This window comes from Dryas octopetala, chromosome 9, assembly GCF_963921425.1.
Source record: "Dryas octopetala chromosome 9, drDryOcto1.1, whole genome shotgun sequence".
Taxonomy (NCBI): Eukaryota; Viridiplantae; Streptophyta; class Magnoliopsida; order Rosales; family Rosaceae; genus Dryas; species Dryas octopetala.
Window position 1 is genome coordinate 9,938,598 of NC_141374.1, and position 23,837 is coordinate 9,962,434.

The following is a 23,837-nucleotide window of genomic DNA, read 5'->3' on the forward strand; positions in this document are numbered from 1 at the left end:
GATGGGTTAGATTACAGATAGAGAGAGAAGGTCAATTATTCTTTTTTTTTTTCGTCTTCTCTTCCAAAACCCAAAAGTTCTACAATTTTCTTTTCAAAAATCTTCACCTTCTGGACAACCATGGCTGTCACCTACTTAAGGCTGTGAAAGGCTTTTCGAGAAGTGGTCCAATTTTGGGGTGCTTCCATATCTGGGTTAGAAAACGTACAGAATAAAAATTAAAGAAAAGGGGATAAAATTAGCGATGGAGGTCTATCCATGACAGCTCTTTGCGATTCTCAGCCAACACAGTATAATAAGGGCACGATTTTTTTGGAGAATGAGTAATCAAAGAATTTGTGGAGTGAAATAACAAGGTGTGTGAATAATTAAAACAAGTGGCTTTAACATTCAGGTGGGTCTGCGTCAACGTACCGTTAGAGCAAATGGCAGCAAAACTCCATTTTCAGCTTGAACATTCACTTGGGACTGGGACTTGGGAGCTTCCTTTGGGCTTTTTGCGTGTACTATTGGCACTTTACCCACTTTTGTTGCTTATTTGTTTTACTTTAACAATAAACTTGATTCGTGGGTTTTCTTCAGTGGCTTTTATGGAGTTTGACAGCCATGGTTGTTAGGTGGTGAAGGTTTTGGGAGAGAGACGTAGAACTTTTGGATACAGAGAGATTGAGGAGGAAAGGTTTTCGGGAAGAAGAATAAAGAGAACTGAAACAATTTTTTTTTTCCCAAAGGTGGACACGTGTGATTGCTTTTTGTGCTCATTCCTCTCAGCCACACGATCAAGAATGAATGGTTGATATTCAATTTTCCCCACCATTGGGGAAAAAAAGGAGAGGAGAAATCTCTTCAGAGAGCTTACCCGCAGTCACAAGCAGAAGATGTGTATTTTTCATCTTTGTTTATTATTACAGTGATATTTTTTCTATTTTGTTAGAAAATGTCTCAAATTTGAATTTTGTTTGTCTGGGACCTCTGGGTTAGTATATCAGAGATGGGTTTAGAAAGATATAACATTTGTAGAAAACCATTTGTTTGTATCAACTTTTCTTAGAAAGATATAAATTATAACATTTGCTAACCATATCCTTTGATAAATTATGCACCCATCGAAGCAGTAATATTGTATTACCAATGAATTTTATATTTATATTTTTAGAGGAGTTCCTCCTGCAGCCCCAACCCCTTATTCATATTGTCAAGACTAGAATTTAGCTCACTAACCTTTTTTTCTTACCACTGCTTCACTAACCATTTTAATTTACATCATTTTTTAGGTAATTTAGGAGACACTCAGAGTCTCAAGCACAGTTGAAATTTAAACTCATGAAAAACCTTTAAAAAGTCTATACTATATTTTTGTCACCGCATATTTATAAAGTTCTGTCTTATTTAAATTAATGGTTTCATACAGGTTTATTTTGATTTGTTGAAAACCATTTGTTTGTATCAACTTTTCTTAGAAAGATGTTGTTAGGCAAAACAGTATGACAAATATGTAACTTACTGATACGTTATATATATATATATGTAACTTATATATAAAAATTTGTCAAATATGTAACTTAATTACTGATATATTACTGCTTGAAAATTAAAAGGAAATCTCTTAGTCTTTTAATCTCTAAGTTACATAAAAGGATATATATGTAACTTACTATTCCATATATATGTAACTTACTGTTCATATTTAGATTTGTCGTTGAGAGAGCAAGGCAAATAGATCATTTGTAACTTACTGTTCAATATGACATACAAGTGAAATTTTGGAATTCATGTATTTTTAGTGGGAAGTGGGAACTAGATAGACTAAGAGATAATTCCAACATCTCTCCCTTGTGTCTCACTAAGAAAAAAACCAAATGTCTCACTAAGAAAAAAAGATTCCAAATAGTAAGAGAATATGTAACGCACAGCATGACAAGTATGCCACATGTGCATTACTAAAACTAGGAAGTGTAGGAATTGGGAAGATATGAGATTTTTTGTTTTTTTTTTTCTCGAATACTATCAATATCTATATTTCACAAAATCAGTAATATGCATTGAGATGTATATAGATGTCGGAAGAAATGGCACATTGAAAAATGGGAGGGCTTTATTAGTTGCTTATAAAAATTTGGACTATTCTTTTTATTGCTAATTAATTTTGGGATGAATATATAGATTTATTTATGGTATCAAAGCAGGTTATCCACGTGATGCGTCTAACGGCCACACGTACTCCCATGTCACCCAATATAAATTGTCTACGTGTTAGGCTTAAATGACGCCACACGTATGGGAATATGTTGAGAGAAATTTCACATTAAAAATGTGAGGGCCTTGCTAGTGGCTTATAAGGATTTGGGTTACTCCTCTCATTGTCAATTGGTTTTTGAATGGATGCATAGATTCTTTCGGTATATACACAGAGGAAAAGATTGTGTGCCTTTGAAGAACACAAAATCTATGTGTCTTAATTAATAAAAGAAATCTAATTTATAGATATCATTAATTATTTATCATAATAACTTATTGGCCATATCATTTTTTAGTAAAATGCAATGTTACTCCTCCAAAATCTAATGACCTTAATTTATTAATTTGTCTTTCAGTTTCTACTCCTCCAAACTATATAATATAAATCCAAAGATTGTAAATACATAGATGTAATATTACTCCTACCAAAAAAGTATTACGAATTCATTTCTTCTTTTACTCTCATTCCTTAGTAATTAATAAATACATGCTCAAGTCTCACAAGAAAAAAATACATGCTCAAGTACATGGGCATTTTAATAATCTACAACTGAGAGCCTAGTTTGGTGCTTGATATTGGATATGTTTATTGACTATATTTTGTGTATTCAAGGTAAAATGTGGAAGGTCTCTTCTTACTTGAAGGAGGACGATGAAAAGAAAGTGGATTAGTCATAAAGGTAAACTTATTCTCACTAATCCCACTATTTTTGTTGAAATTTGAAGGAATAAGTTTATCCTTATTAGTCATAACTAATCCATATATATTTTTCTCATATTCTTTATTCAAGTTAAAAGCATCTTTTTTAAATACACATGAAAGCAGTAATGTTACACTTATCATATTTTTTTACTACAATTTTATACCACCTTACATAGCATTCATATATTAAATACTAAAAAATAAAATAAAACAAAAAAAAAATACTTTGTCCAATAAAGTAATATATGACACATAAAATAGTATACAAATGTAGGACAATTAGCATTATTGCACATGAAAGTCTAGTCATTTAGCATTTCCAATTCAATTATAAACACTAAACAAGAGGCTTTATTGTATATCATTTATTTTTTCTTTGATTCTCCTATGTATATCATTATTTGTACTTTTCCGTCTAATTACTAATTAGCTTATAGTGGAGCGTGACATACGACGTGAGAAGGCTCCAATCCATATCATTATGAAGATTCCATTTCCTGGCATGAGAAAATGATTGTACGTGAATTTGTGCTTCTGATCGCGATATAAAGAATCGTTTCCTAAATCAAGTGCAATTCCAAGAATGAAATTTGGAAATTAAAGGACGAAAGAGGTTGAGCAATCACACTTCTCACTCGTACCCGATCAAAAGATATGAAACTTTTCTTCCCCATATATATGATATATGATATAAACAGGCTTATTCTGTTGAGGTATACCTCAACTTATTTATGTTGAGATATGCCATGTTGGGGCCCACACAAGTCGTTTTGTGTCGATCCGAACCGTTCATTTTTTACATTTCCATAGATAGATCATCGTTGCAAAAAATTACCCAAATCGGAAATCATTTGCCTATCTAACTTTGATCAAATAAATGGACGAACCAAATATTTTCGATGAAACCGTCCATTTGTTTTATCAAAGTTATATCGGCAAATGATTTCTGATTTAGCTAATTTTTTGCAAGGATGATCTATCAATGAAGATCATCCTTGCGAACGGTTCGGATCGATACAAAACGACTCGTGTGCACTACAAGAAAAGTCACTTTTTGTAACATTATATTTACAACATTTGATATGTAAATGCTGTTAATTATAAATACTTACAACATTTAATTAAAAAAACGTTGCATTAACTATGTTAAGATTTACAACACCTGATTTTACTCATTTGCAACATCACCTTCACGCCTTAAAATTCCACACTTCCACACATTCATTTGCAACAGCCAACATCATCTTCACACCTGCACACACTTCCACACTGCCTCGTCCCTCTTCACCCTCTCGCATCTCTCCACTCTCTCGCGTCTCTCTTCACCCTCTTCGTCTCTCTGCCCTCTTCACTCACTTCATCTCTCTTCACCCTCTTTGTCTCTCTTCACTCTCTCGCTTCGACCCGCCGTGATCAAAGCCTGATTTCATTTAAACCTATTTCATGCCCACTTCCAAAAACCCTGATTTCCCCAAACTCCAAAGAAATTAGGGATTTTAATACCCACCTCAAGATCGAGTAAGATTTAGTGTTCCTAACCCTAATTTTTAAATACCCAACCTCAAATGGTAGATCCCCAATTCTGAAATTCTTACCTTTTTATTTATTTATTTATTTTTCAGGTTATGGAGCTTTAACCAAAGTCGTGGTTGTCTGCAATGGGTAAGAGAGGTGAGGTTGTGGATGAGATTTACGATGTCGTGGTTGTCTGCAATGGGCATTATAATGAGCCTCATGTTGCCCAAATTCCAGGTATCAATACTATTTCTAGAGTTTGTTTCAGAGATTTCTTTATTAAATTTTTAGTTGATGAAAACAATTGGTTTTGAGATTATTTGGTTTGTGTTTGTTTACGTTCTAGATTTGAATATTTAAAGCTTTGATCTCTATATTGGTTTTGAGATACTGTTCGTGGGGATCCGAATTTCAATCGTATTGGACTATTGGGTTTACAGTTTGCACAAAGTTTGTACCTTTTTTATTGGTTTAGGTAGCTGATTGATTTTGTGTCTTGAGTATTTGTTTATTTGTAATATGAATTTGAGTTTTAGCCCATACAAGTGTTATATATGAACTTTTGAAAATCAGTTCTTCCTAGCATGACCTGAACTGAAAATGTAGGTGGAGAGGAGGTTCAGAATTAAATACACTTCATTGTGAAGTTCAGAGTTATCTTATTGTGCTAAACATATGGAATTGTTTTGACATTCAGTGTCCCTTTCACCTGTAATTAACTCATAAAAACACAGTTATAAAGAATATGCAATTATGCACGTATAACAATGGAGTTTGAAGTACACAAGTGATGTAAAGTTAAAAAGCTAAAGAAATCAAACAATGATTGATTCTGTGAGCAACCTAAGCATATAATATGATATAAGCATCATAGAGGACTAACCATTGTCTTTATGTTAGCATTCTGTCCGTGGCCAAATCAGGGGGAAGACGTTTTATAAGTTCTCTGAGTGACCATGTCTTGGAATGTGGATATTATGACCCACAAGTTGGGCAGGGTTACCTGTATGTTTATGTCCTCTTTGTTTTTGGTTGTACTCTTTTGAAGGTAGAAATTTCAGTTAGTTGTTACCTAGAGTGTGAATTTTAATCCTTTGTCATTTATTTCTTTATCAATTTTCCTTTGTCATTCAACATTTTGTACCTTTTTGTTTATTTGTTTATTTATTTATTTTTTTGCAGGTTAAGGAGCTTTAACCAATTAATTTTTGAATTTTGTTATTTCTAAACCAATTTCCCTGTAAGTATTTTCTTAGCTTCGATTATTGGTTAATTGGTTATAACATCATGCATTATATGTTCTTACATGTTTTCCTTGTTATATTTATAATCCTGACTTTTATTAAAGGCCTATACTGCTCTATTGTAACCTTTAATTAAATAAACTCATGTCTTTTGTGTTTTTTGCTGCATCGTTTCTAGCTGCTTTGTGTTTTAGCTTGCATCGTTCTATTTCTAGGTTTTTTTTTTTTTTTTTGTATTTCTGTATAGGCTGTTGGCATGATACCATCCCCCCTCAACTCCTTTGTTTGTGTTGTTTCTGCCTTTGGCTTTAATGGATATCTCTTTAGAACCCCCCCTCCCAAAAAAAAAAAAAAATTATGAAAAACCCCTTTAGATAAACTAATAAAAAGGTACACTTTACTGATGTGAAGTTGAATGGAGTCCATCAGTTCATCCTCCTAAATTGTTAGTCACAAACCATGCTCACCCCCTTTTAAGTTAATTATCGTGGCGATGAAGAATTTTTAAGTGGACATTTCCTTTGAAAGCCATTGAGTGTTGATGTATTGTAAATTTTCTTTTCTGTTGAACACAACTAAAAGTTAGTATTTCTCTTATTTATCCTGAACTAGATTACAATATATTTAGTAACTTAAAATGTTCTTTTGGGAAGAGTTCTTATTCTAACTGACATGTTTTGATGTGAGCATAGGCTTTGGCTGAAGAGATCAAGGCAAGATATATATGAGAAAGCTGCTGTCAAGGTTGTTGACCTGGTACGTTGGATGGGAACTCATGCTTTATTTTGCATTGTTGAAGGGAAAACTGCATAATTTGGAATATACAATAAGTTTATTGTTTATGGTTGAATTAGGATGATTATGCTGCAGAGGATGATAAATATGAAGAAAAAGTGAAGAAATAGACTTTGGCATTTTTTATGCTGCAGAGGATGACCTGCAACATCACCTCTATCTTGTAACCATGCATTTTGGAGTATCCAGGGTGGGTACGAGGACTTGGTTTGCCTTATCAACAAGATAGGATTTACAAGTATATAACTTTGTCATGTACTTTGTCATTTACACTTTGTCAAGTGTATTAACATTTTTCAGTAAGCTTTTTGCTAGTTGACATATTGTAAATATTATGTAATTAGGAATTATGAAAATTGGGTTTATTAAACTTAATTTTTAAGTTAATTGTTCAATGTGTTCTTGGATTGCATAGAAGAGTTTGATAATGGCATTTCAGCAATCATTGTAGGTATTACAAAATAATTGAACAAGATACCAGACTAAAGTAAAGAGTATAAGTATGAGAAAAAAAAAAAACAAATAAATCATGCATTACTTACAGCATTTGAAAAATGTTGTGAAAGGAGCAACTACAAGTTTTTTATAATGTTGTAAAAGGTCAGTTATGACAGTGAAAAAACGTTATAAAAAGTCTTTTACAACATAGCTTTGTAACATGGAATAAACGTTGCAAATGATAAGGACTTTTTGCAGCACTTTGAAATACAGCGTTTGCTAAAATGCTGCAAATACCCTTTTGCAACATTTATTAGATGTTGCAAATACTCATATTTCTTGTAGTGGTGGGCCCCAACAAGGTTATACCTCAACATAAATAAGTTGAGGTATACCTCAACAGAAGGAGCCTGATATATCATATAAAATGGAGGTTGATCCACTGTTTTCATGCTTTTGGTGGAGAAAAATTTCTCCCTACTTATATGATTTATGTATATAATTTTCTAATTAGGTAATAAGTTACGTGATTATAGAAAGATAAATACATTAAACATATATATTTATTTCATGAAAGTTTATTATTTGCTTGGATTATCTTGTAGCAGACTTTTCAAGTTTCGTCCCCGTGCTTCTTTTCTAAACTAATTGAGAAACAAATTGCTCTTATTAATATGTATCGGAACCCAATTGGGGGAAATTAACAAAATGTTCCACCAAAAGGGAAAAGTAATATAGTAAAAGCTTCAGTTTTTTACCACTATTATCATTTGCAGAGCATGATCGAATTGGCATCAAAGTATAGGCATAGCTTCATCCTACAAAAACTCAAGAACTCATAAAATCAGAGCTTTGATAAATTTTAGATAACTACCAAATTCTAAAATTTTAAATTGTTAGAAAATAAGCCAACAATATATATCAAACTAGCTCTTACACTAACATCTGTCATAGAAAATTTGATAACATATATAATATATGTCAAGTTGTTTGATAAAACTACACTACATATGATTTCTTCAAATGTATGTGGCTTATAAAGATATTAGTGATAATTTGTGTCCATATATATTATTTCTTGATTTACATTTTCGTTCATATAGACCAACTTTCATAGCAAGCCAGCGAATTCTAACTCATATGCTATTATTGAGATGGGATGAGAACTGAGAAATGGATACGTACAATTCAAATTTTTAACCCGTCAAGAAAAGTCACGAATTTGAAGTGGTGGAAGGCTATGCAACATCAAAGAGTGTAAATTTATCACAAATATGCAGAGAAGTAGTATATATTGATAAAAGTGGTTAACATTAATGGGTAGGCATGTGCTAGCCAATGCCATGTAATATCAAAGAGTGTAAAGTTATCACTATATTCAGAGAAGTATATATGGTTAAAATTGGTTAACATTAATGGGTAGGCATATGCTAGCCAATGCCATGTAATATCAAAGAGTGTAAATTTATCACTATATGCAGAGAAGTATATATTAATTACAAAAGGAGTGTAAATTTATCACTAACAATTTTCTTGTAGTGAGGGCCAGCTATACAGGGAAATTGTATATATACTAAACGGTGAGAAAGGTTATACTGTTCATAGACTGTTCACTGAAAAGTTCGTTTTGCTCCTCTGTTTTTTTATTTCAGTTGCTTTTCATTGTAATTTGTGGGATAAGTTGGGCCCGTTTTGGTCATTCACTGTCTATATATTTTTTGCCATTGCCTTTTTTGTTTTTTTACGGTTGTGCCATCTCCTTGGTTTTGCCTCACATGAATTTTTTTTTGATCTGTTTGCCATTGTGAAATTATGGGATTGGGTGTGCCCTTTTTGGTCATTCACATTGGCTACCATCTCTTTGGTTTTGCCTCACATGAATTTTTTTTTTATCTGTTTGCCATTGTGAAATTATGGGATTGGGTGTGCCCTTTTTGGTCATTCACATTGACTAAAGGCTGCGAGAACTCATTTACCATCTCTCCTAATCCGTTCCTTTCATCAGAACCCCTCATTCTCTTCTCTCTCTGTCTCTCTGTCTCTCTGTCTGTCTCTCTCTCTCTCTCTCTCTCTCTCTCTCTCTCTCTCTCTCTCTCTCCGGTCAGTCTTTCCGCCCAACCAGGGATTTTGTGCATTGTGATTAATGATGGTTTCTTTTTTTCTAAGAATTTTTTGTTCTCTCTCACATTTCGTAACTGATATTTTTTTTTCCCTTAGCTGTATCCTTTGTTCTAATCATTTGTTCATCTTGCAGTGACTGAAGACTTTTCCTGTCCATTTTGCTTGATTAAATGTGCAAGCTTTAAGGTTTAAATTTCTCCCAGATTATTTTTTGTTATTGTTTTTTTATATCCCTTTTTATTATTGTTTATTAGAATATATTATGTTTTGAAGTGAATAGTTTTTCACATCCTAACAGCTTAAGCTTTTAGGAAAAAAGTAACAAATTATCATGGTATCAAAGCAGGAGGTTCTGTGTTCAAATTGTGATCCACTACTCTCCGCATTTTTTAAAAGTCTGCTGTCCATTCATGTGTTGAAGTCTTGGTCCACACATGAGGGGGAGTGTTAAAGTGAATAGAATCTCTAAATCCTAATAGCTTAAGATTTTAGGAAAAGTACGAATTTAGTAATCTGAAAATGAACCAATACTTGGTGAATTTTATTGTCTGATGCTTATTAATTTTTCAATCTTTGTTGTATAGGGTCTGAGATATCATTTGACTGCTTTGCACATGAAACCAAGATATGTGATGAATAGGTTGGTTTTGTGATTGACTTTGCACATAACCTTAACCCAATAAAAGTTTGTTGGGCTACTCCTTGCTCCTTTATTTTTCTGGTTGTGATTGAATAGGTTGGTTATAACCCTGTTAGCTTGATTAGGAAATGGTGTTGGTTTGTGCTGATTGTGTTTTTTATAAACCTCTTTATTTTTGTTACTCCAAATTTTTATCAAGCTTGGCTTTTGGGGAAAAAAAAAAAATTACAAGGGGGGTTTAATTTTGTTAGGTTTTCTTTATTTATTTTTCTCCCTAAATAGGTTTATAGGGTTGATGAACCTCTAAGGTTTTTTAAAAAATTTGGTTTTCCTGTCTCGAAGCTCATACTTTGATACTTAAAGTTTCCTTTGATTTTGTTTGATTTCCATGTCAATTTTGTTTTGCTTTGGTTGTTGTTATGGTCAGCTGTTTTGATTTATAATATTTGTCCATTGGAATAACTAGCTGTTGCACTTTTAACAAAAAAATGTATATTTCGTAGGTACTGTTATTCTGGTTTTACAACGGTGATCTGCAAACTGTTTGATCATATTTTTCTATCCTGTTCAGCAAGAGGTCAGTCTCTACTAAATATCTTTTAAACATATTGAATATGCATATGTTCATTTGTTGACATACTTTGAACAACATCTACAGCTAATTGCTTTTGAAGTAGTGTGCCATTTGAAAATTTGTATTCCTGTGATTGTGATAATATAGGTGTGGATTTGCTTTAGCCAATTATAGTATATGTGTTGTTTAAAATTTTCAATTTCATTTATGTATGTATTTTTTTTTTCAGCTATCAATTTGTTGCTTCGGCTTTTTTTCTTTGAATGTCATGCGTAAAAAGTCTAGACTTAGCAAAAGAGCTCTGATAACGGAGGAAGGCCATCCTTCTGGTATAGAAATTGCTACTGAAAATATTTATGATACTGTTTCTAGGGGTGGCTATGAAATAAATTCTCAAACTCAGAACAAAAGACAAAAGTCTATTACAAATAGTCAAACAAGTACATATAAGATCCATTGGAAGAATTGGACGCTGAATCTGATAGTTTAAGCTGTGATCAAAATGTTTTTCATTTTGAAATCAGAGCTTCAATTCCCACATTGAATGAGGGCACATCGAATCAGATAAATGGAGGTCAAGCATTTTATCAGAAGAAAAGACAAACTATGTTTTCTTTTAGTTGAAATTTTGTTCCGGATTTTAACATTATTGTTCTGTTACTAATACTCTACATTCCTCTTTTTTTCTTTTTTTTTTCCTATTAAAAACTTTTGTTTATAGGAATAATTGATGAATATGTGGATTTCGAGGATAAAAATTATAAGTGCATTTACTGTGATGCACTTTTTTGGCTGAAAGAATTTGTTAAAAGAAAAACTACAAACAATCAGCCTCTATTTTCTATATGCTGTCAAGAAGGAAAGATTAAACTTCCAATTACAAAGCCAACACCCCTTTTTTTAGACAATTTACTTGATCCAAATAAAGGCAAAAAAAGTTTAGTGTTTAGGGAGAACATCAGGGCATATAATTCTATGTTTGCATTTACTTCGATAGGAGCCAAAGTTGATAATTCGATTAACAATAGACCAGGCCCTTACATTTTAAAATTAGTAGTCAAGTTCATCATTTGACTGGCTCATTGTTAGCCCCTGAAGGTGAATGTCCAAAATTTGCGCAGCTTTATATTTATGATACCCATAATGAAGTCATAAATCGCCTTAATGCAGTTAATCGTAATCAAAAGAATCAAAATCTCGATGAAAACATTGTTCAAGGTTTGATTAGAATGTTTGACGAATCAAATGAGCTGGTAAAATTTTTCAGAACAAGGATAGATAAATTGGAGGCAAGTTCTCTTACTCATTTGAGAGTTAGACTATTGGGTAGGCAGCCAAATGACAGTAAACAATATGAAGAATCAATGTGTGATGAAATTGGTGGTTTGATAGTGGGAGATATAGGCCTTTTTTATTCAAATAGAGATATTGTGATAGAATTTAAAGATGGAGAGTTGAAACGAATCACAAAATTAAATCCAAAATTCATGTCTTTACAATATCCTATTCTTTTTCCTCATGGTGAAGATGGTTATACACCTGATATAAAATGGAGTCTAGATTTAAAGGTCGTGAACCCAAAAGAGGAAGGGTGCCAATGAGAGCCTTTATAGCTTATCAGATTCAGGAAAGAGAGTTTGAATTTAGTACACTCTTAAAAGGTGGAAGATTGTTCTAGCAATTTTTGGTTGATGCTTATGCAACACTTGAAGAGGACAGATTAGATTACATTAGAAAAAATCAAAAGAGTTTAAGAAGTGAGATTTATAAAGGCATTTATGATGCGATTTCAAAAGGTGATACCAATGCCAATGATGTAGAACAAAAAGTTATATTGCCAAGCTCATATACTGAAAGTGCTAGATACATGATCAATCATTACCAAGACGCTATGGCAATTTGTAGACATTATGGTAATCTTGATCTATTTATTACCTTTACCTGCAATGTGAAATGACTTGAAATTGTAAGAGAACTTGATAGAAAGCCCGGATACAAACCAGAGGATAGACCTGATATAATTTCTAGAGTATTCAAAATGAAACTCAACGATATGATTAGTTATATCAAATCAGGAAAACCTTTTGGGGAAGTTGCAGCAGGTGAATTTCAAAACCTATGATCTCTCATTTTCTGTATTTCTTCCCTTTTTAATAACAATAAAACTTATTAGATTTTTTTTTTTGGCTGATCTCAAACAGACATTTGTACGATTGAGTTTCAAAAGAGAGGATTGCCTCATTGTCGTTTGTTGATCTGGTTGAAACAAGCTTACAAATGCTTTTCTACGGCGGATATTGACTCAATAATTTTGGTTGAATTGCCAGACAAGACTGTGAATCCAATCCTTTATGATATTGTAAATAAATTTATGATCCACGGTCCTTGCGGAGAGTTGAATTATGATTCTCCTTGCATGCGAGGAGGTAAATGTTCAAAGTTTTTTCCAAAACAATATAAGAGCGAAACAGTTTTTGAAACAAATGGTTTTCCTACATATAGATGTCGTGAAGATGTAGAAAAATTTGTGCTCAGAAATGGAATAAAGGTTGACAACAGATTTGTAGTGCCTTACAATGCATAATTATTATTGAGATACAACGCCCATATAAATGTTGAATCATGTTGTCAATCAATGTTTATAAAATATCTTTTTAAATATATAAACAAAGGTTCAGATAGAGCTAGAGTAGTTATTGAAGACAAACCAGAAGATGAAATACTAGCCTATCTCAATTGCAGATACATATCTCCATATGAAGCTGTTTGGAGATTGTTTCAATTCCCTATTCATTTTAGAGAACCTGCTGTTGAACGATTGTCAATACATCTGCCTTTAGAGCAAAATGTTGTTTTTAGTGGAGATCAATCACTTCAGTCAATTCTTAATCGAGAAGGTGTTGAGGATACAATGCTAACAAGCTGGTTTAAAGCAAACAAAATTTATCCTGAAGCACGAGAGTTGTCTTATTCAGAATTTCCTTCAAAATTTGTATGAGACTCTTGCAGTAAGATTTGGAAACCTAGAAAAAGGGGAAAATGTATAGGTAGAATAGCCTATGTGCATCCTGCATCTGGTGAATTATATTATTTGAGAATGCTTTTAAATTTGCAAAAAGGTGCCTTCAATTTTGATCAGATCAAAACTATTAATGACATTAAACATCCGTCATATCAGTCTACATGCAAATCTTTAGGTTTTTTAGGGGATTATAAAGAATGGATTGAGGCCTTAGAAAATGTTGTGAGCACGGCATCATGTTCTGAACTAAGGCAATTGTTTGTTACAATCATTTTGTTTTGCGATGTAGCGAATTCGAAACTCCTTTTTGATACTCATTGGCAAAATATGTGCGATGACATTTTGTGCAAACTTCGAAAAACTTTTGACATGCCAAATTTGATTGTGCCAGAATCTAAATTAAAAAATTCGCTTTTGTTTGAATTAGAACAGCTTTTTAATGTATCATCTAGCTCTTTAAAAGATCATTACCTTCCAATGCCGGATGAACATAAAATGTCAGAAATTAGAAATAAATTGTTGACAGAGGAATTGAATTACAATGTCCATGATTTAGAGAGAGATCATTCAACTCTAATCACACAACTAAACAAGGAACAAAGAGAGGTTTATGATTGTGTCATCACTGCTGTAAACGAAAAAAAAACCAGGCCTGTTTTTTGTTTATGGACATGGTGGAACTGGAAAAACTTTTTTGTGGCACACAATAATAAGCAAAATTAGGTCTCAAGGCAAAATTGTTTTGGTTGTTGCTTCTTCAGGAATAGCCTCATTGTTATTACCAGGCGGTAGAACAGCTCATTCTAGATTTAAGATTCCCTTAACTCTCACTGAATCCTCCACATGTCAGATAAAAAAAGGAACTCATCTTGCCAGGTTGATTGAGAAAGCTGACTTGATTGTTTGGGATGAAGCGCCTATGAATCATAAGAATTGTTTTGAAGCATTGGATAAATCACTATCTGATATGTTATCACATTTAGACAATTCAAATAGTAACTCCCCATTCGGTGGCAAACCTTTTTTGTTAGGCGGTGATTTTAGACAGATATTACCAGTCATTCCAGGAGGAACAAGAGAAGAAATAGTAGATGCCTCTCTTAATAGCTCTTATTTATGGCTTTCTTTTAAAATATTCTTTTCGAAAGAAAATATGAGACTATCAAAAAAGGGATTGAACATTGAAGAAAAGCAGAAAATAGCTGATTTTGCTAGCTGGATTCTCCAAATTGGTGATGGTCAAATCAGTGATATGAATGATCCAAGTGACCAGGAGGCATCATGGATAGAAATTCCTCAAGATTTGCTCATTCAATCATACACGGATCCCATTCATTCAATTTTCTTAGCAACATACCCAAATTTTGACAATTATGCCTATTTAAGAGAACGAGCCATTGTAACACCTAGGAATTCTGCTGTTACAAAAATAAATAATTATGCCGTAGATTTATTACCTGGAGAAGGACGCACTTATTTGAGTTCAGATTCTTTATGTTCATCATCTGGAAATTTTGAAAATCTTAGCATAATGTATCCTACAGAATTTCTTAATCAGCTTGAATTCAATAGTTTGCCTGCACACAGCCTAAGCTTAAAAATAGGCATGCCCATTATGTTGTTGAGAAACTTAAATCAGTCTTCAGGGTTGTGTAATGGAACAAGATTGGTCATCACTCAAATGGTTGATAGAGTTATTGAGGCGAAAATACTCACTGGTAGCAACATTGGCCACAAAGTGTTTATACCTAGAATTATCCTTTCAGCAACAGAAAAAAAATGGCCTTTTATTTTTAAAAGATGTCAATTCCCAATTAGACCATGCTATGCAATAACAATAAATAAAAGTTAGGGTCAATCTCTAAAAAGTGTTGGATTATATCTTCCTCAACCTGTTTTCATCCATGGACAACTTTATGTTGTATTGTCTAAAGTTACATCAAGAGAAGGGCTCAAAATAATCATAGATAATAATGGAGAAGTAGCAAATAAATACACTAAAAACATAGTGTATAAAGATGTTCTTCAAAATTTCCTTACAGGTTTAAACTTCTATCCGTGCATGATCAAACCTTACTATATTTTTTTATAAATATTGTCATTTAGATGCATTTTTACATTTCTATACTAACATATTTTCAGATTGTAGGCCAATGGAGATAATTTCAATCCGTCCCGTTCTTCTCCTCTTAGCGTGGCCTTTCTGCTGATGTGCTCGATTAGAGTCAATTGAGTTCAAATAAAAAAAGCCTCATTTTGAGCCCTAGCTCTGCCGCTGTCACTGCTGCCTGCGGCGGTTCTGGTCACCTTTGACCTCGAGTTTTGGGTGAGTGTTGCCTCTCTATTTATGCTTTTGCCACTGATGCGATTAAATTGTAGAATTGGTTCTGAATTGTGACATTTCAGGTGGAGTTCCTGCTGCCACTGCGAGTGAAATTTTCACAAGCCTTAGAGTGAAGTTGTTCCAAGGTAAGCAAAAACTAGAAAACAGATAATACTTACTTCTTAATTTGTAGCATGTTTTCTAAACTATTTACCTCTAAATATACGAAAACCTGTGCTAAGTAACACCAATACTACTTTGTATTTCTGTAATGCAGAAACATCAAAGCTTTGATCATACAAAATAGCGTACTTACTTTTTCCTTACTAAATAGTTAAGGTATCATTGCTCACATTGAATTGACTTTTTTTTTTCCTCTTTTGCTCACAAATTTGGTCCTGTTACAGCACCTATTCAAGTGCTGCCTCCGTCTGAAAGTGCTCAAAAATGGATTCTGACCTGCTGAAACAGCTAAATAGGAAAACCGTTATGGAGTTGCGTCTTCTCAATCCACATACAAACAAGGTAAAAAATTATATACTCTCTTGCAGCACCAATTTTTCCATTTTTTACTTTATGCATGCTAATCTATTTTTTAATCACCTCTTAGAACATTGATTTGACATGTCGTGCAACCATTCTTGACTTTGACATGAGTTCAGGTTAGTGGTACAAAGCTTGCCCCTTAGCATGCTTTAAACAACTGAGGTCTTCATTTGATGCACCAACCTGTCCAGAGCATGGCACAATTAAAAGAAGGCTCTGGCACCATGGTATGAAAAACTTCCCACAACTATCTTTTATTAGCATTGTGTTCAAATTTTTAAGGAAAATTAATATTCCTATAGCTATTAAAATCTAATTCATTGTAATATATATATATATATATGTTTAGACATATACATATTTATGTCCACCAATTTTCCTTAGAATCCTTTAAAATACATCAAACTATCATAGTTCTTAAATGCAACTGTCCAATCCTGTTTAAACTTACTAATACTTCAAATCGTAGGTTTAAGTTGGACATGATTGTCGAAGACAACACTGATCAAACTACTAACTTTTTGATCATCGAAAAATCTGCTGAGGCCTTTTTGGATGTCAGTTGCCATTCTTTATTTTTGGAACAAGGCTACGATGATCCATATGTCCTACCACCTGCCATAACACAAATGATGAATAAAACCAAAATCTTCCAGGTACACTTTGGAAACTAAGACTGATTTAAATAGGAATGGTTTTTTGGTTTCGAATGTGCTGGAAAGAGTGCTAATTTAAAGACTGATTTAAAGAGTGCTGGTGTCAAAAGAACCATTTTTACTTAACCCACAGAAACAGGGCAGCAATGTCCATACTAACTAAACAAATTCAAAAGGTCAGAATTTATTTAACAACTTACTCTTGATTATTATGTTTTCACGTTACCTAACATTTGAATAAAAACTGTGACATTTACTAATCCTTTTCTTTTTCTTCTACTTTGCATATTCTAAGTGATATTGCAACCGAGAAGAAAAGTGACGCAGCTGCTACTTTAAAAACACCTGAAGAGAATACTTCAGACTCTGACAAGCGTTCAGCCAAAAATTCCAAGGCACTGTTTGTACCTTCTAGATTATAGTCAGCTATCCTCGCGAACAAACACCAACACAATCCTGACAGCCGGTAATAATCGAATTAACAAGTTATTGTTTCAATTCTCATCATATTTCCTAATTGTTTTTTAGTATTCAAACTTTTATTCAAAAAATGCTTTTACACATTTTAACTATCTCGCTATTCTATTTTACAAAATTGCAACATGTTATGGGACGTATAACTGTCATCCAGCATTTGGAAGAAAAATGGTTGACAATACAAGACTCGAGAGCAAATGTGAAATTTACATTCAAAATAAGGTACAAATGTTAAAAAAAAAACATGTATAAATTTTGAAATTTTTCCCAAAGTTACTAAAATGTTTTGTCTTATGTCTATTCTTCCAGGAGAGATGAAGTTAGAGTCACGCTATGGACTGAGGCTGCGAGGAGCTTCAATCATGAGGCTTTGGAACAGTTAGCACCACCAATTTTACCTGTCCTAAGTAGCAGCAATTCAACTTTTTCTTTCATCAATCCAAACATACCAGAGCTCGAGTCATACAAAATTGCGTATGATTTTTTTAGCTTATCAATATGCAAATACATTTGTTTTATGACCTGCGCTAACAATCTTCTCTATTTAAAAAAAAAAAAAAAAATACAGCTTTACCGATTTTACGGCAGCTATCAAGATACTGTCATCTTCTACAATCCCACAGCTACCACCTCAACAATTGCAAGTTGCTAAAAAGCTGTCTGTAGCAGCTTTGAATGTTCTTCATACAGATATATACAAAGTAAACACACACAAATCTTCCCTTTACCCTTTCATTACTTTTCATTCAATAAACAACCGTATAGTTTATAAAATTAATAACTTATTTCATTTTTCTCCCAGCATTTTTTATGTTTTTTCACCATCTTACATTCCTGGGTTTATTATGATATCTTGCATTTCAATTCATTTTTTAGGGTGGCTGAACTTCTCCTGTTATACAAAACTTCTTTAAATTGGAAGAGTTTGTTTTTAGGATTTCATGTTTTCATATTTTTATTATAATTCCTTTTTTATTGTGTTTCGTTGCTGACAATACAAACGAAAATTAGAAATTGAGTCATTAACTCCAGTAATCTGGCAGCTGAAATTGCCATTAAAACAAGAACATCTGTGATTTTAAATTTGAAAAAAAAAATTAAATTTTACATATATTTTCCTAATGCTTTTGATTTTTGAGTCTAATATTATGTTTATAATTAGTCATCACTGCTTTTTCTACTTAAATTGAGTAATCAATATTTCCAATGCTGATCCAAATGTCTTTTGTAATATTATGTTTCTTATAACTCTCTATTCTTATCAATCTGATTTAGGCAACCTCTGATAACCGTTGGGTTATCACTTGGTAAATATGTTTTTGTTATTGGGTCAGACACCCTTTTCATTGTGGTAGAGGTGGCTGTTGGTTGTTAGAAGTGTTCTCTTCAAAATTTTACAGGTTTGGTTTGTCCAATTTTAAGAGAGGTTTTACAAAATTTTTGTTAAGATTTTCCTTAATATTGGATCTCATAGGATCATTTCGGTTCCAGGGTAGAATCTAGGAACAGTTTTGGAATTCTATAAATTCATTTTGTTACAGTGATGGCCCCAAATTTACATTCATGTGCTCCATAACGATAATTAGCTTTTGCCATACATGTGATATGGTATATAAAAAGATCATAGTTCTAGAATGTAGGCTGACTGCAGATTTTTATGCCTCAATTCAAAATTTGCTTTTTTTTCTAAGTCTTTCTTTGCTTGCATTGCTGTGAAATTTTGAATTTAAGTTCGTTCTTATGTTATACTCTAAATCCAAATTTGCAGCAAAGGAAAAGACAAGCCTCCAGCACAAGACACCAAAGGAAAGAACAACCCCCTGCATCAAACAGCAAAAAAGAAAAGAAGCCCCATGGAGAAGACACCAAGTTTAATGGAGAAGACATCAAACAGCAAAATACTACTTATCTTTTGTTTAATGTTGTTTGGTTTTTTAAGATATGATAAATATCTTAACATATCAAACAACATATAAAACATACCATCAATCCACATTTTGTAACTTATGCTTGGTGAACAAACATTCATGTCAATCTTTACAAACATTTATAGTTTCACATATATGTAAAATTTATCATCTTTCCATTAAAATTCTGTAAGTTTTCTATTAAAATTTTATGAGCCTTCTCCACATTTTATACGCTTTTAGCACCCGCAGCATCGCGCGGGCATGATTTCTAGTCCTAACTAGATTACAAAAGGAGGACAAAGCGACCATTCTTCTTTTGACTGCAAAGTTTGATTCATTTTGGTGTAATCGGTGCTTGCATAGTCATACAATGCAACAAACCAGGACAAGGAAAATAATATGGTGAACCAGGAGAGAGAAGGCCTAACTGGGTTACAAAAGGAGCAAAATACAGGACAAGCAAAATCATATTTCATCAAGTGATGAATACTTCTGAACCAATACAGAGAAGTCCTAACTGGGTTACAAAAGGAGCATAATATAGACAAATTAATACTTCTTGACCATAATATATATAGTCAAGAAGTCAAGAAGTATTTGTCAAGGTCAAGAAGTATTCATCACTAGTGATGAATACTTCTTGACTGCAAGGTCCTCGTGGGTATGATACTATGACATATGTTGGCTTAAGAACATGCCTGTTCCAAAAATTCAAGAGTAAACAAATAACAAAACTTGATTAGATCCTCCAGAACGACCAACCAAAAACAAAAACAAAAAAAGAAGAAGAAAAGAGGCTGGAAAAAGAAAAAAAAAAACATTAGAATCTATAGTAAAGCAATAGTAAGTTCAAGATATATAAAGAACCATGAACAAAAACCTGGCATGAAAGTAGAATACAAGAAAAAAAAAAAACAAAGAAAAGAAAAAGATATTAACTTTAGAGCAATAGTAATTAAGTTTAAAATAAAGAGCCATAAACAAAAACCTGGCATGAAAGTAGAATACAAGTGCACTCCTGGTACATCCATAAATATGTAAGTTTCAAACACTTTCTTTCTTTCTTTCGTCTTCATATATAACACCAGATCTCATTTATTATCTGTTTACTAATTTGGTTTTACTAAATTTATTGGAACATAAAAAGGGCATCGCTAGGAAAAAAAGTAATTAACAAATGAGGTTTTCTACTTGCATTTAGAAAACTTCATACTACGTGCTATTAATTTTACAGCAGCCAAACAATCCACAATATATTGGAAACTGCAGGTCTAGATTGACATTTGGGTTTAATTTAGATCCTTCTGGCTATTTCTACAGCACCAAAACAATCCACATATCGGGTGTTGCATGTTGGATTCGTCCAAACATGAAGTAAATTAATTAACGAACCACTAGCTAGCTGAAATTGCATTAGAAACCTGAAGGAAAATCTAAAACAAAATTGATCACATGCAGATTGGTAATTCATTTTCAGTTCACACAAGGATTTGTATATTAAAGAAATTAAGGAATGTCAATTTATTAAAAACCATCAGCAGCATATGATTAAAATGCATGTACATTCCCATATATGCTAGAGAAAACATATTACTGATCAATACTGAGGCACCAACCGAGCATGCATAAACATAATTAATCAGCAAAATGAACTTACCGGGAGAAAGCAACCAAGAAGTGAAGCAGAGAAGATACGAGACCGCTCCCGTTTAACATGGTTATCAAAGATGCGACTACTAAGGATTTCGACGTCCCATTTCGAATCAGAGTCCCTTTTCGAGAATTCTAATATTATGACATAAAAGCGCATGAACTCGGCCTCATTCTCACCCATCCACTCACAATACTCTGCTCTCATGAAACAGGCCATAACAAGGCAGATTTTTCGACCTCCGAGATTGACAAAACTATACTGGCATGGTCTGAAAATATCAAGAGGAAACTCACCATGATAATCTGGCAGCTTCAGAGCTTTGATAGTCTCCATAGCATCACTGTGCATGAGGTAGACTACTATAGGCGAAGTTTGACGCCATTGATAGGTAAACAGTAGGCAATGAGCACCACCATCATACACATCCAACACCGTTAAAGCTTGCCTTCTATAGGGAAAAGGGCGACCTTCGAACATAAAAGGAGGAGAGATTAGGGTCCATGTTCGGCTACAAATGTCGAATTTGTAATGGCGCGAACGATTTTGAGTGGAGACAATGATGCAAGTGCGGGAAAATGCATAAGAGAAGTGCTGAGCTGATGGGTCACTGTATTGAAGGAGACCTGAGAGAAATGGAGGTGAGGGCAGGGGCGACCATTTCCCATCTGCCGGGTCATATACCTCGAAATATGGCTCCTTACAGAACTTAGTGGGCGGAGAGGCGAGAGCATAGAGTTTCCCGAGCATCTCCACCAGCAAGGGTCCAGATTTCCCTGCTTGGAAACTCTCAAATTTTTGGCCCTCGATTTTGGGATCTGGATCCACGGTTGTATCAGTTTCGAACACATAAATTTCTTTAGTGGGAACTTCTTTGGATCGGCCAGGAAATCGGTTAGGATATCTGGGGTGGGGGTCGGGGGTGCTTTTTCTGCCTCCGCCGAAAAGGATTTTGGAGCCCAAGAGACCGCAACCCACAGAGTGGGGAAGATTGTCCTCGTCGGCCATATAAGCCACTTGCCACAATTCACTACCATCTCCTTTGGGTTTTGAGGAGCAACTGTGGCATCTGGTTGTTGGATTAGGGTTAGTGCAGGAGCATGATAACAAATCGCTCAATTTCATGGCGTGGATAACGTAAGCAGCCTCATTTAGATGATTGTACTCGATGCTACATACGTATAGGGACTGATTATCAATATTCGAGTTTGCTTGCATTGCTTGCATAGCTTGCATAGTAGCCATGGCTGTCTTGATCCTCCCCTTGCCGCCTTTCCTCCTCCCCATGCTATCCCTAAACCCTAAACCCTAGCTAGATTGCTTTTCAATTTCTCAAACCAAGGTTAGGTGGATCAATGAAATGGGGTTCTATACCTTGTTGGAGGTTCTGTTGATACATATATATGTGCGCCGAGAGTGTGTATTTGGGCTTCATGTTGTAAGGGACCTTTATGTTGTATTGGGTCTTAGTTGGCCCTTATTTATGTTAAAGTCTCACACTTGGTCACATAGAAAAGGGACATGTACTCACATAAAAAAGGATCTCTCCTCTCTCTCTAGAGCTTCCATGCTCTTTTGTATATTGTAATTTGTAAGCAACTTTATTCATAGTGAAAGGCTGTAGCCTGATCACATGGATCATGATGAACCATTATACATCTCATGTTCATTGTATGTTTGTCTAATCGACCGCTTAACCAAATTTAGGCTACAACATGTTCCCAATTTATTCCTTTGACATGCATGAACAATTTTCTTAGATCTCAATTTTAGCCCATTCGAAATAGGAGAAGTTTTTATCATCTAAATTAGGTTTAAATGGAAAATCGTGCATGGACTACTCTTCATCAACTATAATTAGTTTCCTCCGACCGGCAAAGGAAGTGGGCCGCCCACCAACATCCAACTCCGACAATTAAACACAAATGATTGAGAATCGGGTTTTTGAAGCCACTTATTTCACCATATTACTGGTTCTTGTTAACAAACTTGTTGCTACTGGCTTTGGAAGCCTCCCTGATTCCTATATAGGACCAGGCGATTATGTATTTTTAACATATAGTTTGAGTGGTGTGAACTTTTCTTTTATCAAACTTGAAATAGTTGCTTTATTTTCCTAAAAAAAAAAAAGAAATAGTTGCTTTCCAAAAAATAAAAAAATAGTCCACCCCTCATCTTGTTAGGGCCAAGCAGCCCAAGCCCAATATCAATGGCTAAGGATACACCCTCTTTTTCTTTTTTCATTTGTTGTGGCTAAGTTTGTTCTTCGAGTTTTTATCCGAATCACTAATTTAACAACGTCAATCGAAATGTAGTTTATACATTTTTAGATTACATTAGTGGAACATGATTTTTTAGTTGATTTGTATTTATTACATTAATCATTATGATCAAATGTTAATTAATATTTTAATTACGAATATCATGTGGTCCATATTAACACATTAATTATTTCATTATGTGATTTATTAATGTGGTCTAGCTAAAAATGTAATTCTTCTAGCAATATTAATACTTATTTCAGGGATAAACATCAATTAATTTAACACGTTTTGCATATATATAGAATCTTCTTCCTCCACATACTAACATGGACATGATCGGGAGAAGATTCTTTTGGACCATATGTATATGCATAATTTACCTAAACATCAATTAATTTAACACGTTTTGCATCGAATCTTCTTCCTCCACATACTAACATGGACATGATCGGGAGAAGATTCTTTTGGACCATATATATATATATATGCATAATTTACCTATCTCCTGTACAATCCTAACCCTGGGAAGTCTAAATGTTCTCCAATCTGGCCATGGATCGATGCAACAGGGAAGAAAAAAACAAAGAGCACTTACAAAGAAAAGAAGGTTGACTTTTTGGACAATGAAAGACTATAACATGAAGGTGAAAAAGAAAGTTCAATAAATCGGCCATTAGCCTACAAAAGAAAAATCATTTTCGAAGTAATGATGAGCATAAA

At 33.6% G+C, this 23,837-nt stretch overlaps 4 protein-coding genes, 1 long non-coding RNA gene and 1 pseudogene across 6 annotated transcripts; 5 read left to right on the forward strand and 1 right to left on the reverse strand.

Annotated features, from left to right (window-relative positions):
* Positions 1-4,155: 4,155 nt before the first annotated feature.
* LOC147273858 (uncharacterized) lies at positions 4,156-6,802 on the forward strand. The gene is made up of 5 exons (XR_015124196.1): positions 4,156-4,459; positions 4,564-4,693; positions 5,639-5,696; positions 6,393-6,456; positions 6,555-6,802. It is a non-coding gene; the product is annotated as an uncharacterized LOC147273858 (long non-coding RNA).
* A 6,101-nt stretch (positions 6,803-12,903) lies between these two features.
* Positions 12,904-14,000, forward strand: LOC147273859 (uncharacterized; annotated as a pseudogene).
* A 443-nt stretch (positions 14,001-14,443) lies between these two features.
* Positions 14,444-15,907, forward strand: LOC147273860 (uncharacterized). Its single transcript, XM_086228276.1, has 3 exons — positions 14,444-15,008; positions 15,697-15,759; positions 15,891-15,907. Exons 1-3 carry the CDS (start codon positions 14,444-14,446, stop codon positions 15,905-15,907), a joined length of 645 nt encoding a protein of 214 aa, XP_086084402.1.
* A 153-nt stretch (positions 15,908-16,060) lies between these two features.
* On the forward strand, positions 16,061-16,963 carry LOC147273861 (uncharacterized). The gene is made up of 3 exons (XM_086228277.1): positions 16,061-16,138; positions 16,281-16,378; positions 16,629-16,963. Exons 1-3 carry the CDS (start codon positions 16,061-16,063, stop codon positions 16,831-16,833), a joined length of 381 nt encoding a protein of 126 aa, XP_086084403.1. The 3' UTR covers positions 16,834-16,963.
* Positions 16,964-17,148: 185 nt separating this feature from the next.
* On the forward strand, positions 17,149-19,271 carry LOC147273862 (uncharacterized). Of its 2 annotated transcripts, none has more exons than XR_015124192.1 (4): positions 17,149-17,281; positions 17,602-17,766; positions 17,861-17,993; positions 19,061-19,211. XR_015124192.1 is itself a non-coding variant. In XM_086256263.1 (4 exons), the coding sequence occupies exons 1-4, from the start codon at positions 17,366-17,368 to the stop codon at positions 19,235-19,237; spliced, it is 624 nt and encodes a 207-aa protein (XP_086112389.1). In that variant the 5' UTR covers positions 17,308-17,365; the 3' UTR covers positions 19,238-19,271. The 2 variants fall into 2 exon arrangements, 1 of the variants encoding a protein (XP_086112389.1); XM_086256263.1 differs by lacking the exon at positions 17,149-17,281 and adding an exon at positions 17,308-17,514 and having other exon boundaries at positions 19,061-19,271.
* A 1,570-nt stretch (positions 19,272-20,841) lies between these two features.
* LOC147273863 (uncharacterized) lies at positions 20,842-22,140 on the reverse strand. The gene has a single exon (XM_086228278.1). The coding sequence runs from the start codon at positions 22,138-22,140 to the stop codon at positions 20,842-20,844; it is 1,299 nt and encodes a 432-aa protein (XP_086084404.1).
* Between the last annotated feature and the right edge of the window lie 1,697 nt (positions 22,141-23,837).